We start from the raw sequence: 19,462 nt of genomic DNA, 5'->3' as shown, positions 1-19,462 counted from the left end.
ATGCTGTTTGTTTGGGCTTGTACTTTCTGGGCTTAAAGATCCTCACCGCTAATCACATCAGTGTTAGCTGATGAGCATCCCCAGGGCTCTCCATTGTCCAGCGAGGGGGTCTGTTCAGGCAGAAGCAAAATGGTTAAGTGCACCGATCTGTTGGATGGAGCTGCGCCGGGTAGGGTCCGCTCCCACATTGGCTTGTTTTACCTTGGCTGCTCATGATATTCTCCCTACGTTCCTCATGGAAGATTCCATTTTTGCAAGAGGGATGAGCTCATTTGTTTAAATGAAAAAAAAGCAGCCGTTCTGCTTATTAATCCTCTCTGCAATCATCCCGATATGCACAACTTGCCTGTTATTAAAGGGAAATGTATGCATGGCATCCAGTGCACACGTGCATTTGCATTTCAAATCAGCTGAGTCAACACAATATAATGGTCCTGCCTGTAGGTCCTTAGGGAGCCACAGTAGCTGACAATGTGTGCTTAAAGGGAGGGTCTGCTTTTCTTCTTCTTCTTCTTCTTCTTCTTTTTATTTTTTTTTTTTTTTTTTTTTGAAGCCAGTTTCAATAGCCAATAGTCCTGTGTTAGGGGCGCTTGCACTGTAGCTGCTTGGACCACTGATGTTTAGCAGATGATTAGCCTGTCACAGTGTTATTTTATTTTATAAATAGTGTTCATCTGGACCAAAAAAAAAAAAAAAAAAAACTGGCAACAGTTCAGAGAAGAGAAGCTGCTGCTGAAGTGTTTCTGCTTGTGCTGCCACTGATGCAAGCAGCTGTTTCCATCTGCACTGCAGTATTGCAGCCTCTACACAGTCAGAGCTCTCAGGGCTCCTTGCTGGTGGAATTACGGAGGAAGCTGGCCTTGCTCGCATCTAGCTTCAACCCAAGGGCACGCTGAGGATGGGAGGGTCGCAGTCTCTGCAGCAGGCACAGACAGGTAGCCTGAACCGGGAACCGTCAGAGGCCATGTAAGTGTGGATTCCCTTTGCTCTCCTCTTTTTTTCCTCTGTACCGTTGGGCCTGCAGCCTTTCTGCACTTAACCTGTGCGGTGCATTAAGGAGCTGACTTTTGTGTCTGAGGCCTTTGTTTAATGCTAATTGCATTCAGCTGGAGACATAGTTAAGGTTTTGCTGAATATTGTGACTTATCTTTTATAATGCTTTCCTAGTATGAAGGCACCTTGCTTGGACTGACCACCTCGATTCATTTGTGTCGAGCAATAGCTGTGTACCATATGTTTTGTCTTTTTATGTTTTGGATGCATAATCAATCAAACACAATGACCATTTCCAGTGAACAAAAACACACCCCTTCCCCCCTCCCAACCCCACCACCTCTGTGTTTTCTATTTGAAATGCACAGCATGGAGCTGCATTTCACTAGTCGTTCAGAGCTTCTTTTTGCTTTTCTCTATACAGATACTGTTTTTCAGGTCACATCACCCTTGTCAGCATCCATCCCTGTCATGGTATTATATCCTCTGATGAATCATAAGCGAGGGGTCCTTAGATCTCTTCTCACTGAAGGCCAACTCTGAAAGATTCATTGGGGAGAGGAAGGAAAAAGCAAACAATTAGTGGTTATTCAGAACAAGTTATCACTTTTTCAGATGGCTAAATCATATATGAAAGTGCACAAATATGTATGTGCATGCAGAAATAGCAGAGTCATTTCCCATTTGTAAAAAGGATTTTGTCATTTATTGGTTGAGGATTTATTGGTTTACTTAGCCAACAGTCTTTTCTCCCTAACCCTCCACCCCAAACTACTAAGCTGGCGTGCTAGAGCATGGACCTTATCCTTCAGTGGATTTTAGAAGAATTGCCTTGTCTCCTATTGTCATTTCAGTTACATAAATGACATTTATCTAAGATGTCTGAACACTGAGTTCATTTCTGATCATGTATTTTGGCAAGTTTTAGGTATGTATCCACTAGGGCTAGACTATCAACCAGCCCCATGTAGGTCTCTTAATTTTTTTTTTTGTTTTTAATGTTATGTCTGCTTATTAAGGTAGATCTGATTATAGTTGAGACATCATTTGTATCTTTGAGATAAGTGCTTCAGAGTGAACGGGGAATGACAGAGCAGTAACTGATAGTTTTGCCTCTATAATAAGCCTTACAAGTAGGTATATGCTCCCTATTGTCATACTTCAGTATATGAGCAGATAGCTTTGCTTGATACTGTCTTGTTATATTTGTAAGATACAGGCCTAACAGCATTTTTGCATCCTTTGTTCCTTTGATGTATGGCTTCACCAGTATAAGATTTTTTTCTAAATAGTTCCATCTTATATAGTACTGGCATTCCTATATACAGCATCTATTTTAATGATATGGTGGAATAAACTGATGCCTCATTGTCTTTGAAGTACTGTAAATTACATTTTCATCTGCATAAACTGGTGCTGATTTTTAACAGTGATCCAAGGACTGGGCAATAAAAGAGATGTAGCTAAAGCAGGGTTCAGTGTTTTTTATTTACAATTTTCACAGCCTTTTAAGAATTCATTCTGTTGAAGAACATACTGATCAAGGTGTATATATATTTTGGGGACACATGAGTAAATTATATTGTCATCTCTTTCAGTGACTTCTTTTATATATAAGTATACTCATCTTTTGCAGTTAGTTGTTCCTGTGGGGTTTCAATGTGATTTTTTAAGGCCCGACATAATCAACAGATACACTTTTAGCACAGGTGTCATTCAGTAACTGTTGATGTCCTTGGGAAGCATTTGTGAAAGATATTACTCATCTTGTATTAAATAAATCACTAAAAGAGCGTGCCATTTTCTTCACTCCAACTACATACTCTTTAAAATAAGATAAGTTCAGAGATGTTTCTTTATCCTTGAGAAAGTATGCGCCTGTTTTCCCAAAACAAGAACCTCCTTACGGGATGTCATGGTAATCAGTTCTGGTCTGAGGTTTTGACTTTGTACCCTAATAACTATAACTTTCAACAACATTTTTTTAATGAGGTTACATTTAACTTGCTTTGCAGACACAAGCAAATTCTTTAATGGCAGTGATAGTTCAGAGGAAAAAACATCTGGCCGTGTCCCAGGCAAGTTGGGTAACTGCCCATGCAGTTACAGCATCCCTGAAGTCATCATTTTCGCCATCAGCAGAGGCTGACTGCTTAATGGAGACAGCTTCTTAACAAAGGGAAAGCCAAATTGGCTTTGGCTGCCCTGAGTTCATTAGATTAGAGGGGTGTAAATCAGAAATCATTACTGAAATAGATTTACGTTAGCATCAAAAAAGTACAGAGACAAAAAAATTCCTTAAATAGCTGCTGGTTTAGGAGTTCTTCCAAAGTGTCCTGTGATGGACTTCTACGCTAAACACTAGGGAAAGTCATAGAAATAAATCGGTGGTAGAATCGATGCTGAAAAGGGGTCTAGGTTAAGACTTTAGAGTGTATCCATGGTTAAATATGGTCTTTTTGCATGTATATGCCAAATTCCCAATTTTAATGTAAATTTGTTTCAGACAGGATAAAAGTATTTGTAATAAAACCAGTATTGGTACTGACAGCCTGGGGTATTCTGTTGTTCATTGTGGATTGTTAGTGACTCAGTCACTGGCAGTAGACAATTGTCCTTTTATTTAAAGGAAAAAAAAGTCAATTTTGAATGAGAAAAAGAGGAAAGCCCAAGGGAAGCCCGTGACAATAAAAGTTAACTGCAGATAAAAGTGGTTTGGTTCAGACCTCGCTATTGACATTATAAGCACTGTCATGTGCTTTGCAAATTGCAGCAGGCACCCTGATGGTCACAGATTTAGCTAAATCAAGGGCACGTTTCAATCAGATAATAGGAATGGACTCAGTTGAAATAAAAGCAAATGACAGTATGATGCTGTTTAGTGTGCATGAATTTGTTCAGGTGCGTACACACTTACATCTAGTGCACTTGTGAGGGTATCCTTGCGTGCGCTGCTTGTGCTACGCTGAGATGCCAGTTTTGTCCTGCTGAGGATATGAGCAGAACTCAGCTTGCCAAGTGCTATCACCTACATATCAGTGGTTTTCTTTTTAACAGTAATGTATTTCTATCTCTTGGTAATACTTTTTAAGTACCAGAAAACCAGAAATGTTGCTAGGTTTTTAAATGTTGGTAGCTCTTAGCAAGTTGTCATCTCTGAATCATTTTTTTGCTCCGATGGAAAGGGTTCCTTTCTCCTGAGCGCGAACCACACCTTCCTTTTGTGGAGCATTATGGTTGCTGTCCTTGCAGCAACTGGGCAGGATTTACATTCAGTGCCCATTTCTAGATCTGCCAAAGGGCTGATGATGTGTTATTTCCTCCCATCAGGAGCTCTACATGCTGCGTCTCTAACGTTTTCATCCCCTGCCAATCCAAGAGGAAAATGACTGAAGACTGAGCCAGCTCCCACTGATGGTGAAATGCCCACTGACTTTAGTGGGAACTGGATCAGGCTCCAAGAAAGAAATTGAATGTTACTGATCATTGGTAGCAGGCCAAGACGTTGGTGCCCTTGTGGGTTGTTTTTCAATATTTCTTCTGCTGCGTGGTCTTTTCATTTGTTTGTTGGTTGCTGGAAAGACTCAGAAAAATTTAAACTGGATTGACTCAGCCTTGTGCATAAGAGATGTGAGCAGTTGTTCTGTGTGTACATGTGTATACACGCGTGTATATATAAAAGTTATCTGTGCATACGTACAAAAATGCAGCCCTTGCTTGCTACCACATTTTTTATTTTTCTATCTCCCAAACATAATAGAATCCACTGTATGGTTCTTAAAAGTTTGAAAGAAATTAGTCTGGTACAATATTTGCGCAGTATTATATGCTCATACATAGGAAAATCATCTTAATGAATATATACATGGAAGAGTGGGATATATAGATACTGAAAATATTGAAAAGAATTTGGGTCTTGGGAGGAGGGGAGGCTTCTGTCACTGAATTGGCATTTAGTCAGAGTTAATCCCTTGACAGATAGTTCTGCCTATTGTCAGCATTCTACATAAATTTGTTTTCTTCTGCCTTGTATTGACAGTCCTCAGTAAGCATCCCCATCAATAAGTAGAGTGTACTCTATCTACTAGATTGGTCTACTAAGTAGGGTGAATTGCTAGAAGATGTGGGGTTGTTTTACTTAAGAGAAAATGGACCAGAAGTAACAAGCAAATTCTTCTGTCAAGCTCCTGTCTTTTATTCCAGCCTCCCTTATTTGAGTCCAAAGGATCTCACCTCTGAAGTCAGTAACAGCGCTTCCTTTGATATGAGAGGTTATTACATCAACTGCTACATCTGTCACTAGAAGTAGGCAGGTCACGTTTAGACTTGAAAACAAAATAAAAAGACCCCACAATCACTCACCCTTCTATTAGCAAGGCATGCCACACATCTGGCAGATACGTGTATGGTATAAAGCTCTCTATAGTGAACGGTGTGCCCTATGCCATGCATAATGGAGCTGCTGTCATCTATTATGTATTATGACATACGGGCAAATTGGAAAATACAAACTGATGTGAGGTAGTAAAAACATGAATGAAAAGGCGTTCCTGCACGTGCATCGTGGCTGTCACTTATAGTCAGAACTGTTTCCCTGTCTGCTTTTGCTTTTTGCTTTGCTTGACCAAGCAGTCAAAGTAACTGCTTGTTATATTTAAATCAGGGATGCTCTTCAGTCCTGTGTGTTTCAAGAGGTCATAGTCTGGGTGCTTTTAATGTTTCTCTAACGTGATTATACTACATAGAAAAGTGGTTCTGTCCATTATGAACACATTTCCTTTGTTTTAAGACCTTACACCTGTAGAGAGTTTTGTATTTGCTAACGGGTTAGATACCATTTCCTTATCTATCTCTGATGCGTTGTAAGGATTTAGCTACGTAACAAACTTCTTATTTAGTCCATGTAAGCAGGCTTTTCAGTGGCAAAAGGCAGAGTTTTAATTATAGCTAGAATTTCAATGCAGTTTGCATTTTCTTTGAGGAACTGGGAGTGTTTGTAAAAAACAAACAAATTATATTTTTTACTGTGGAAAAACTTCTAAGAAAAAAAGGTGTTGTTTCTCATCAGATCCTTAAATGCTCTGAAGCAACTATCTGAATTTAGTAGCAGACTATGGATATCATGTTTTGTACTCCCATTAGCACCAGAGAGCCAGCTTAATGGGAAAAAAAATGAATTCGTTTCCTTTTCTCACCACAGTCTGAGGTTTCAAAGGTTTCTTTTAAGGCATGTTTTGGCCTGAGAGCCTTCATAGGTGGTGATACTAGACAAGATAGTAAGATCCCTCCTTAGCTCTAGAAACCAATGTGAAGTTTGCAGCTTAAAATTGTCTCAAAATACAGCATGTGACCTGGGAAAGTTTTGGTTTAAGCAAGTGTAGATATCTCTGAGACAGACCTCAGGGTGATTGTGGAGTTGTATTAATTGTTTTGTTGCATCCCCCCAGTACTGTTTGCTACAGCTTCTCTCCCTCCAGTATGAGGTCTGATTAGCGAGAGGAGTGGATGCTTGGGAAGCCTCTTACTTTCGGGAGGAACAACTGGGGCCGTTGGTTTTGTTGGGATGAAAAGTAACTTTGGGAAAATCTGGGGCTTTCCATTTCAAGTTTCTTTGATTTTGAGTAAACAGGATCCTTAGAATTATGTTCAAATTTATAAGATAGGGTTTTTCTAAACAAAAGAAGCTTGTTTCTAGGGCTAAATATAGACCAGATTGTATCTGAAACCTAGTAGTAGTTAGACTCAAATAAGCTCCTGCTTTTGAGTTTTGATTTCCTTCAGCATAGAAACCTGCATTTATTGGTCTTGTTAATAACAGTTCATTGCTCTCATTAGACATGAGTCCAGTGTTGTGCTGGGAAAAGGGTTTGGTGGCTAAAGGAGGGGGAGGATGAGCAAGGAATTTGAATCCCTTTGTTTAACTTCCCAAGTGCAGGACTGTCCCCTTCCGAAGCGGGAGCCTGGGATGAGAAGGTTTAGTGCTGTTGTTCCTCACCGGCAGAGCTGTGGACAACGCAGCTGGGGTGCCAGCTGGTGAGGTGCCACTGCAAATCAGGGATTGCTTTTTCCAGCACGCTGTTGTGCTGCGTAGGCACTTCCCTCGGCCCGGCATTCCCGCAGCACCTACTGAAAGGGACGGTTTCATTGTGCTGAGAGCTGGAGCAGCACAGAGTGTGCCCGCGGGAGAGGTAAAGCTGAAGTCAATGAGAAATCTCCCACCGGGCTGGAGCGGCAGCGGAAGGATCACACCCACCCCCGAGTCAGGAGATGATATTATTATATCCCGATGAGAGATTTTTTTTGTTGTTAAGAGGTTGAGATGGTTTTTTTTGTCCTTTGCTCCTATTGCTTCCTGGCCATGTTTCTATCTGTGCAGCTGCTTCACGTATTGAAGTAGAGGAATAAGGGTTATTGAGGATCTGTGAGAAGCTCTGCACAGCTTTACAGAGGCTGTGCAGGGGTAAAACAGGCAGAATATGGAGCAGGTTGGGGGCAGAAGGACTCTTTTCTCCCCTCTTCCCTTTTAGCAAAGGGACTCCCCACCTCCCTTCTTCTCCACCCTCCATGTGATCCTTATCTCCTTTCTGAAAGGAAGGACCATAAGCATTACAGGAACAGAGTCTTATTTCCACATCTCACTATTTTCACAGATCTCCATGCCTCTCAAGATACGCTGGTCCCCCAGGGATTACGGGTGTCATATATTCATCTTTGCACTTCACAGTTGCTGTTTTTGTCCCCGGGTCTTGCTTCTGAGCAGTGTGGCTGAGCAGAGATGTGGCTCTGGAAAGCCTTGTTGCATTTTAAAAGGTAGTTCCAATAAACAAAGCAATGTCAAACCTATGGCTCTGGCTCCCAATGAATTATTGATTGTTTTCCCTTGAAGCCATTGCATGATGCTGTATAGCAGTGAGCACAGGCACAGGGATGCTTTCTGAGGAGAGAGTTAACAGGATGTTGTTTCCTGGATTAAAACTTTAGAACTCGGTACTAAAGGCAGAGGAAAAGATATTTGCCATGGATATTAAATACTTAAACAGCAACTACTGATTCAAATACCAATCCCTAACCTACTAGTGTGAACAAAGTGCAGCACTGACTGGGATTATTATGTATTAACTGGTTATAACTATATTTGGGGTAAGTATTTTCTACCTTGGATATTGGGGTATCCTGCATCTTTACTGTTTCTTCTCATCTCTTAAGAGGTTTATGTGTTTGAATATTTAGCAGCCTCTGGTGATTTAGGGACACATTAGTGTATTTGCTGTTGTGATATCTGAAGATTAATGCCTTTAATTAAATGGTATTTTCCTGTTGTTCCTCTGAGAATAAAGCATCTGCCTGGAAAGAGCATAGGGATTAAAAAAAATCTTCAGTTCTGAGTCCTGTTTCTGTAATGTAGATGTTTTCATTATTCAAACTGAAGCCAGCAAAAGGGAAAGCAGGCTGGCCAGAAAGGATGGGGGTTCATTTCATTATTCATTTATATCAGTAGTGTTGAAAAACATACCCCGTTAGATCTCAGAAAAAGCAATAAAAAGGAAAAATTTAACATGATTTAAAGCAATATGGGGAACTTCTTGCTAATCAGTTAGAAAAATGATTTAAGTAGTTTGAAGTGCTGCTGTAAGCATGCCATGTTATATCCCTCAGTCTTTTTTCCTTCAGATGTGGCTTCCCACAGCTTGAGACATTTCTTTCTGGTTGCTGTGTGAAAGCAGGAAATGGCTTTTGTTGGGGGAGTGTGAATTTGGCTTCTGCACAAAATGCTCTCAAAATCGCTGAATAAACAAGCAGAAAAAGCAGGAAAAAATAATTCCTTCTTCCCCTATCAGTTATGGTAGGAAGATTACTTATAATACAGTAGGCTAAAAACCAAAAATCAACGTTATTTTTAAGATTATTGTGCCCTTTTAATTCTCCTCCACTGCAGTTCTAATCCTGTTCTCTAAATATAACCATCCTGTGAGGAGAAGTTGGCCTTTTTATAGTAAGTGATTAATGTTTAAGAGATTCATAACTTTCTTTTTGCAATCTATTCTAGAAGACAGATTTCCAAACTGATTTGTGTGGTTTGGATAACACACAAGGTATTATTTTCCATTGCTAAAGTCCCACATAATGATCTGAAAAGGGAAGCCATAGCATTTTATTTCTGTTATTTCACCTACGTAAAAAAAGAAAATCCAGATTCTTGTATCTCAGCTCAGACACTAAGTTGTCCAAGGACGTGACGCTGGAAGTTGAATGTTGTTGGAAGAGCAGTGAAGTCGGTCAATAGCGTTACACCAGCAGCAGTATGTAACTGAACCATATTTATCCATTCACACCAAATTTACACTGGTGTAAATCATTAACACTTCAGCTGAACTGTCTGAGATGCGCTGGGGCAGCAGAGGACGTTACACCCTTGGGCTCGTGGCGTGGAGGAGAAGCAGAAGGCTGCACAGAGCAGGGGAACGACTCTGGCTGCTTCTGCGCACGATGCAGAACGATCTTCCTCCCTTGTGTCCCTAAATTAAACGTTGTGCCTGTCATGACACATCACTTGTGGGCCGGGAAGTATCGCCTTCAGTGTAATAGTGATTATTTTTCTGAGGAGCCATGTTTTCCGTGGGTCTTGTAGGAATATTTATGCTGAAATAATATTAAAATTCTTCTCTGGAGAGGAGTGCCTGCCCTGCTTTCTGCACACATCAGTGTCAATATGAGTTCTTGTGTAATTGCGTTGCACTAAAGTAGGTCTTTGTCGTTTCAGTGGGATGGGATTTATTTGATAAAAGCTTTATTCTTAAGTGAGAACAGCAAAGGATGGTTCTTTGCTGCGTCGTAGCTCAGGCCATAAAATGAACACGTGACATTTATCCTGCTCTTATGTTGGGCAGAATACCTCTGCTGAGGAAGAAACTGCGGATGGTTTTGTGGAATATTACTTTGCTGCAGAAACCCATGAATGCAAAACATAATTCCTGTTTAAACCTCCCAACTTTGATTGGATATGTTCTTTCACAAAAACCTTTTTAAAAAAATTGCTATCTGTTTTTCTGTCCTACAATATTGTTTTTATTAGGGTTTTAATGCATCAGAAAGATAGCAGAATAAAGAATGAAGATACCTAGGAAATTAACTTCATAGCAGTTCAGGGATTTCTTCTATAAAATCATTATAAATTGCTGTGATTAAAGAAACTGGAGTTGTACCTATTTTTCATTGAGCCTTATCCAGTTTTAAAGTAAAACTGAAGAGAGAAGATCTATAGGCCAGCAATGATGAGTGTTATAAACTAAGACTAAAGCTATTCTCCAGCGTTACTGTTTAAACTGAAATAATCCTCTGATGAAATTACGGTTTTGTTTTGATGATCAGACTTTGCAAGTCAGAAACCTATAAAATATGGCACCAATATTGCAATGCAGGTGAGTAGCACAAGGCATAATTGCCTTTTCTAGTACACATATGATACATATTCTGTACATCTGTCATACATATCAGATAGCAGACAAAAGTATTCCCCTGTAAGATGACGTACTTGCTTAGTACAGGCTCGGCACTAGAAAGCTGAATTCCCACTGACTTCTGGTGTAGTCTGGGGCATTTTGCATTTCACTAGAGCAGGCCCTCAGAGACCAATACACTCTGGCTGTCCTGTGGCTACCTTGGGGGTACCAAACAATAGTTTATTTTATTTGCAAGGCTTGATTCTCATCTTGTGTGTGCAAATCAGTAGTAATGTTCCAGATGGGACAATGGCATCATGCCAGTAGGAGCAGGATGTGAGCTGAAGGCAAGGTTGGTGATCTGGCTGTTTCCCTCTCAGCATCCTCTTCTTGTGACCCGTTTTGCAGTTTGTATCCTCACAGTATAGGCTTGCTGTGAATTTGTTTAATCATAGGATAGATGATCTTGTCACTGAATACCCTTACAACAATGTGAGAGAAGTCCATTAGTAGTTAATGGTCAGAAATGTGTCCCTAAAGGAACTGTCTTGTAAATGGAGTCTGGTGACACGTAAGTGACATGTTTGTACCTCCCCCAGCTCCTGACTCAATATAAGCATCAGATCCAGCACTGAGAACATTCCCCGAGGGGGGAGAGGCAGCAAGGCAGATGGGTTTCAGTGGTCCCTGAAAAGTCACCCAGCCTTGAGCTTTGGTAGGCTGGGTTAGGGTTACTGGGTTTGCTCTTTCTCTGGGCAAAATGTTTTCAGAGCTATCTGTACTGTTGAATTCTTTTGAGTTCTATAATTTCAATGGTGTATTTTATTAGAGAGAAGGGAAATATTGTTTGTGAGGCTTATGCCTATCACCATTTGTATTGGTTTTTAACACCATGCGTTTAGCAGATCCTTGGATACTAGGTGTGATAGGTAGACTAATTCAGACACCAAATGTTAAAATTCAATACCTAATATTCAATAACCAGATGAATCTACCATTGTATGCATGTTTTCTATATGTTGCTGTACAAATTTAATATTAAAATTTAAAATCTGTAGGGATGTTTCATATTCTAAACATGTAGGTGAACAATGACATAGCTAGCAATCATTAGGCTAAAAGAAGCTAATTATTGTGGAATGTCATGTTAGCTGGAAGTCACTGAGCAGGCAAATACTGTACAAAAATGATAGCATACAAAGTTGACACATCTTTGATATTACCCTAACCTAGTACTGGGATGAAAAAAATGAGCTTTTGTTGTAGCTATAGAATATTCTTGGTCCTTGTGAGTAGGCCCTCAGGTCAGCTAATGGCTGCTGGCCTAAATCGGTAACTTGATCTCCAGGAAAGGAATTACTATTTGGGCTCTCTTGGTGATTTTGAATTATGATCCAGAGCTGTATTGGTAAGAGTCTGAAGAAAAAAAAAAAAAGGAGGAAAGATTGTATGTATCTCTGTGTTACAGAGTTGTGTAACTGCAACATGAGTGATACCACACGATAAGTTATAAGAGATTGCCAGTTATTGAATTTTATATAAACAGAAGGAAAAAACCCTGAAATGTAATGTGTACCGAGCAGTCTTCTTTCCCCCTCTGGACTCTGCGTACATCCACAGCAAGAAGCTGTTCATGCCATTAAGAGCGATTAAGAGTCCCAGCCTGAGTGGATAAGGCAGACTTGAGGTGGACGCAGAAGTGAACTGACCAAGACCATGTATGTGCAGCAGTTCAGTGGCAGAGTTGAGAACAGGATTGATCTTTTTCTGGAGAGATGTGTTGCTGAAACATCCTGCCTCAGTGTTCTTTTTTGTTTGTTTTTTTTAATTTGTTTTTGGTGTTTTAAGAACTATATGGAAAAATCGGTGCCATTGAAAATGGCACCAGGAAATCTGAAAAGGTTTTGTCACACTGTTTACAGTGAAAGAGCTTTGGCTGACATTAATGTGCATCTCTGAGTGCCTTGCCTCTCTGGCTTTAGAAACTCTAAAGCTTAAAATTACTCAGCATCTTTTCAAATCTGTCAGCTGCTTTAGAAACTCTAAAGCTTAAAATTACTGAGCAGCTTTTCAAATCTGTCAGCCTGTGTGGCTCTTGCCAGTGCAGTATATGTGCCTGCTTAAGTAACGTGCAAAACAGATTGACCTTGGAAGTATACAGCCAGTTCTGCATCCTTGGTTCTGATCTCATTAGTAAACCAGACCTGAATTATTCATGCAGGTTTTATGAGGATCATCTCTGAAAATGATCGATGGAGGTGAGACTACGGAACTTATTCCTCCTTTTTATTTCCAGCTCATCTCCCAATGGGTTTTACAAGAATGAAAACCAAAATTCATCTTCAGTACTAAATTGAACATTGTAAGAAGTTGCTTTTTTTTTTCTGATTTAGATTCCTCTCGTGGTGTATGATTGTCGTGGTTTAACCCCAGACAGTAAATACTCATGTTAAATTTATACCTTAACTTTATGATATAACAGCTACAGATGCTTTGGAGGGCAAGGTCTGATGGAATCTGTGCGTTGCCTTTAGGTGTTGCCACAGGCAGTGCTTATGTAGCAGCACTGCAGCGTTTGCTCACTTAGGTCCTTCCATCGCACGGCTCTGGACTCCCTGTTCGTCTCGGAGCCCTGCTAGTACCTCTGGTGCACAGAAATCTTGGTACGGGAACTGAGCGTTGCGTGATGTCCTTCTGGTAACAGATGCATGTGCCTTGTGCGCTCTTATTTGTTGTTTGATTCTTAAGGCCTGGGGAAACAGATCTGCAGATAACGCTAGTGTGTTTTTATGTGGCCTAGAGGTGATGGATGTACTTGGGCAGCCATTTTCGCCTTGAACTGCAGCTCTGGCCAGTTATAAAGAACGTGTGGATCTAAAGATGAGATGGAAAAAAAGACAAAATCTCTGTTTCTGTCTCCTCCCCCAGGGAGTACAGCTATATCTCAGGAAAAGACTTCAGAAGTTATTGCCAGTTAAAATCGATCAGGTAGGAATTGCTCATCATCTGAGACAGTCCTCAACTTCTCTGTATGTTTCCAAAGACCCCGCACACTATAATTAGAGGGCAATCTGTAAACAGCAGCTCTCCAGTAAAGCTTTGGAGTCCTTGCTTTTGTTTCATTACCCTCCAAGCACTCTTGGGTGGTAATGGAGCAAATGGTTTTTTTGTTGTTGTGTGCGTGTTGTAGCATTACCTGACTTTTTTCCTTCCGATATGTCATATTTCCAAATACACCATGAGAATGAAATTGTCGCCTCTGGGCTGATGTCAATAAAACAAAGGTACATAGAGACAAAACAATTAGCAGATAGAGTTTTTTGAGTACCAGCAAGAAGGATGAGTTCATGGAGTGCTAGCTGGACGTCAGTGATATCACTGACAGGTATGAGAGACCTCAAGTAATCTGGGCATGTTCCACTAATAAGGCAAATTTAACATGCTTTTTCCTAAGTGCAAAGTTTGGAAGGAAGTACACAAATTTAAATACAGATGGACAGAGGCTGTTCACCGTAGGTCTGATGGAGCAGATCCCCCTGGAGCTGGTCTTGATGTTGTTACTTGTGATTTCACAGCCCCGGCTGGTGGAGAGCAGCTCCTTTGGCTCCATCCCCCTCTCCCCACTCCCAGCACAGGCAGCGCTTCTCCATAATGTGACTCCAGCTCCTGGCTTCAAAACTTCAAAATATCACACCCCATTCCTCTCCAGACTGTCCATATTGCACACCAATAGATCAGTGCTCCATAGAGTAGTTAGGCATGGGGTTTTTTTTCTGAAACAGGCTATACGCTAAATAAAAATTCTCTATAGATTTGACTTTAAGTGAAGTAACTCTAGAAAAGCCTGTGGAGCTCCCTCAACACATACTGGTTCCAGATTTGCTCCCTTGTGCCCCTCCATAGGAAGTGAAGCTGCTGACCTCAGTCCTTGTGTCAAAGCCCTGATTTTAAGTTTCTTTTATATATCAGACATCCCTTTCACTCCTGTGAAATAAAACCAGAGTGCACACTTGCATGGGTTATACTGCTGTAGTGTAAATATTAAAAGAACCTGAGACAGACGGCAGGGTTCCCGATGAGGCTGAAGGTCACAGCTCTGTTGCAAACTACTTTTTAATGAATTGAGTTTCCAAGTGACAAGTAGGATGACCTCACTTTAGTGGCTGTCGTGCCTGAAGAGGGCAAACAGTGAGGAGAGGCAGTGGAATGAAGAAATCTCGTTCTTGCTTACTGAGTGCTTTTCAGCTACAGTGACAAAAAGGCAATTTTTCATTCTGAAATAGAAGAGGACTTAAAATTGTAAGCATCTGTGGTTTACAAAAAAAGGTAATGTAACTTAGGAGGCTGGATTTCCGCAAGGCCAAAGGTGAAGAAAAGTCGACCCTAGTGACTCCCTTCAGTATTTCGTCCGGAGATTTATGTGACAGGCTGGGCAAGACCTCAGAGTTTCCAGATGAGAGTGGGAGTGCTGCTGCTCCACAAGTTGATGCAGCGTTGCTACAGTTGTATTGGTCTGGTACGATTCTTGCATTTCTCAGTTCTCCTCTGCTTCCCTCCCACATATCTATGTGTTACATTTACTGTTCACTGGTGTCTTTGAAGAAGGGAGGTGAAAGAGATGGACTAGAAGAATATTTCTGGTCACTTTGTATTCTATTACTATCATCTAATCATTTTGTAGCTGCTTCTACAGTCTATACTTTTTTGCCCGTTATGTGCAAAACCCAAAGATGGAAGTATATGACATACGCTATCAAGGCAAGCTCCCACTAATTTCCCAAGCTGGCTAAAAGGACGCATGAATGTATGTTCCTTCCTGTGGCTTTTACTTCATCGCTGCCCCACAAACTAGTCCTGCAGACTTGGACTCTACACTTGCATGCCCCATCTCCACAACATGAAGAGCTGGGGCCAGCAGATGAGTTCTCCGTCTCTAAAACCCATGCGTCCCATCTCACCGTGCTTCATCCTTGGCTGGGGCTTCAGAATGATATTCTAGATGATACAAGGGCTCTTCCTTTCATGAGAGCCTGTCCACAGCTGGATCCGTGGTGGCTGCTCCTTGCACAGCTTTGAATTGGTGCAGATTCTCACAGCATATCGCAATTTGGCAATCTGTTTTACACCATGAACTTCACGGCAGCATTATTTTCTTTCTGTGTATTCCATGTATTTCTCAGAGAAAAGACATTATGAATAGAACTGGCTGAAATATGTAATTTCCTTTTCACAGGAAATCCTGTTGTTCTGGGAAAATCTTTTCTTACAGTTTGAAAGTAGGACTGTAGTCCTAAAAATATCCTATGCAAGGGACACCATCCGTATTTTCACTAAAGAAAACTGAACACAGGATCTAATTTTTCCAGGATACATGTGATGTAGGCCTTGGAACGTAGTCCTGGTATGTACTTCCAGGCTTTATGTTCTCTCCCAGATCCCAGGCTATGACAAAGAACGTTTTTCTGGTATTCAGCTTCCCTTCATATTTCTTTGTTAAATACCATATTTTGCCAGCACGATTGCTTCTCATAACAAACTCAGCAGCATTTGGATTACGGTTAAGATGGTTCTTACTTGATTACACTGCTGCTTATGTAGGGGTGCAGCTGAAAATTAGGAGTATTGCATCAGAATCTTCTGGGGATTATTAAATACTAGCAAAACAAAGCCTTGTGCTGGAGCTCAGGCACCACAACTGTCTGTCCACAAACTCGGGGGGTTCTCCAGTGTAGAAGCTCGTACAGTGAACAAAAAAGAACAGACACTTTTCTTTACTTCAAATGCTTATGCCCACCTCATCCAAGGAAGAGACCAGGTAAACAAAGGTAGCTCATTTAAAAGGGAGATAAACATGCACAGTGTCTTTCTATCATTTAAATAAAGGAGGACACAGAACTGCACCGTCAAGCCAGTTTTAACAAAGCCATTACAAATATGAGTAGGACATGAAAACAGAGACTTTTTACAATTTCAGTTATATTACATATGTCTGTATATTTACTGCATATGTTACATGTTTGGAAAAAAGGGATCTAAACGTGTGCAACTGTTACTGCTTCAGTATTACAGAGCAACTCTTTGGGTTCGAAATGAAGGGAGTAAAGCATTAATTAAGTACAGCGCAATGCAGAAGTATGTGAAAGCCTGAGAGATATGAATTACCTTTCATTTTGTTGGTTTAGATGATAACTTTCTAGGTTTATTTTTATGACACAAGAAACATTTCTCTGCTGGGAAAATACACACAACTCTGTTTCTCTTTGATTCTTCAACTTAAAAGTTTCCTGAACCAGCTCTATGGAAGGAAGAGAAAGCGTTATTTTGTTGGAATACCTATTGTGCAGCTTTATTTACAGAAGCTCTTTGTTTGCAGCTGTTCTTAAGCTTAAAATATTTTGAACTTAAAACATGGTGCATCTTTGAAGGGATATAATTTAAAATCTGCAGCCTACCGCTTCCAATTTGTCTGTTCTGTGGCCTGATGAATGAATATGGTTTAAGCAATGACACAAAGAAGGTATTTTGAGGAGCTGCGGCAATAGATATAATCGAAAGCCAGGCACACTATTTTTGAGCAGTTCCCCAGACAGTGACATAAGTTTGGGGAGGAAAAAAAAATCTCCAGAAATCCCTGAGTAATGCAAACATCCAAAGCTATTAGCTAGTAGAAATCCTTTTGCTTTGCACAGGAGTAGGGGTGATCAGACAGGGGAGACGGGTCAGTGCCGGGCTGTGGTGTGCACCCTGATGGCGTGCGAGGAGGTGGGAGCTCTCGTTGGGATTCTGCAGAAGCAGCTGGAGAGAACCGGGTCCGATGTGCTCCTCAAGCTGTCAGGGGTGACATGGGGGTCTTTTCTTCCCCAGCTCACCAAAGACTTCATGCTGCGATAGATTTAGGCAAATGTAATTGAATGCAAATCCTGTACTTGTACTTCTCCTGACATCGAGCTGCTTAAAATAATCATGAGCTTTGAGAAACCAAACAGAATCTGGCAGCTCAGAGTTATCTTTTAACTTGAACAAAATGAGAAGAGGCCTCAATTCAGGACGGCTTGTAGAGTGCTTCTGGGGGATGAAATGGCTTTTCATTTCATGGCAAATTGGCGTGTGGGGTGCGGACAGCTGTGAGGAGCAGTGGAGACTACAGCCATGCAAAGAATTGCTGGAAATAGGCAAATCAGTCCTGTCCTTTAGGCAACTGTCATATTCAATTCACTTTATTACAGACCAGCAGTAAAAATCTGCATCTGACCAACAGAAATGCTTATTGAACATATATTGAACATATGTTCAGTGCATATTGGATATGACACCGTTGTTACTGCATTCCTTGCTCCCCAAAAAAGGCTTCAAGAAGAAATGTTTAAAAGCTAAAATTTGGTCTCAGTTTGGTTTAAGAACAAATAAGATCTATAATTTTCAGACCTAGAAGGACAGTTTCCTAAGGCTGTACTGCTGTAAGAGCAAACTGTGTGTCCTTGTGTGCTTTAGATCTTCACTTAATGTTTAGGTTACCCATCATTTTGTACAGTTGCTGCCCTTCAAGCTTGAGTTTTGTTTGATTGGCTCCATTTTGGGTGCTGCTGTTTCCTTGCAGGGTTTTTGTGTCTGTGTGAGCACATGGTGCTAGAAGAGGTTTATTGATAATACCAGGACTCTGTACATTTTACAGCTTGTCTTACCTTGTGTAACAAAGCTATACACTTAACCATTTGAAAAGGGCTATGGTAAAATTCTGCTAAAAATAGAATGTAGTATTTCCATGGGGGCAGGATGCACAAGGATTTGCTGCACCTCAGATATCTCAGATACCTCAGATATCTCCATGTCTGCCATTTTAGATGGTTTTTTTGATGAAATTATGAAATCTCTTTAGAAGATCCTTTTTATTCTTTTTTTTTTAGTTGATTTAGGTACACTTGAGCCAAGGAGAGTTCTAGAAACTAACACAGAGGTGTCAGTGTTGTTGTCTGTGTGGTTGAGCCACCTTCACACTAGAAAGCAGGCTTTGCAGGACGGTTTTATTTCCAAGTGTGTGTTCGCTTTTGTAACACAAAGAAGTCTTAAGTGACATAAATATATATGGAGAAGACCGTAGCCGTGATATTCTGCTCTGGAAACCATACTGCAATGTAAAATCTCCTTTGGGAAATGCAGAGGTAGCCTGATAGCTGAGGTCTATGCCATCAGCTCAGAAAGCCCTGCATTTCCAAGTATGACCTGCAAACATGAATCTTCACTCTGCTCACTAGTCTCTCATTTGATTTTCACCAGGAGCTCTGACTCTGAAGAAGCATTTGAGACCCCGGAGTCCACTACACCGGTAAAGGCACCACCTTCGCCTCCACAGCCACCCCCTGAAGCGGCGGCAGCAGTTGTAGCAGACATAGCAGAACAAGAAATAAAACCCCAGCTGCCCTTGGAAGACACAGGTAACGAGCATGTAATGAGTGGGACAGCTTACTGAGGAGGGTGAAGCTGCAGGGAGGTGTTTATGTTAGCACAGGCAAGGAATTGATGCTAATAAAATGTTTCCTGGAAGATTAGTTAGTGTATGCTGGGCCTTATCCATGCTGAGTCGCCTCCTGGAATAACGTATTGGAGAATCTGTCTATAACATTTGACAAAGAAAAGAGGAATTTTCTAGAAAAAACTTTCTTCCTTTTGAATCAAACTTCATTCTCTCCTCTCTGAATTGTAGGATTTTTACAGAGTCAGAGGAATAAAAAAAATGAGGTAGGAGATACAGATGCACGTATCTGGGTGAGCACCATTAACAGTGACAGTTAACTGAAAGTTATTTTCAAATATGTTATCAGCTGAAACAGAAGGTAAACAAAAAGCTCATAGAACAGTAGAAATATCTATATTAGCTCTATGGTACAGCATTACTCTATGGTACAGTATAGGAGAAACACAGGAGTATGTGTGAATGTATGTATAATATACGTACATAAAAATTGGTATATACTGGCAAAGTAACCCTTAAAAAGGGAACATTCTGTTTAAAAAAACAAAGAAACTCTTTC

At 40.7% G+C, this 19,462-nt stretch overlaps 1 protein-coding gene across 1 annotated transcript in view; it reads left to right on the top strand.

Annotated features, from left to right (window-relative positions):
• Positions 1–19,462, top strand: part of TACC2 (transforming, acidic coiled-coil containing protein 2) — a gene marked incomplete at its 3' end in the record, with an annotated part of 81,075 nt that overhangs the window by 26,208 nt on the left and 35,405 nt on the right. Inside the window, exon 4 of the mRNA XM_009581411.1 lies at positions 18,708–18,865. Coding sequence (XP_009579706.1) covers positions 18,708–18,865 — 158 coding nt within the window. The remainder of the gene's footprint in view (positions 1–18,707; positions 18,866–19,462) is intronic.

The sequence above is a fragment of the Fulmarus glacialis genome, unplaced genomic scaffold (assembly GCF_000690835.1).
Source record: "Fulmarus glacialis isolate BGI_N327 unplaced genomic scaffold, ASM69083v1 scaffold837, whole genome shotgun sequence".
Taxonomy (NCBI): Eukaryota; Metazoa; Chordata; class Aves; order Procellariiformes; family Procellariidae; genus Fulmarus; species Fulmarus glacialis.
The sequence above is the reverse complement of the archived record's forward strand: the minus strand, read 5'-3'. Positions and strand labels throughout refer to the sequence as shown.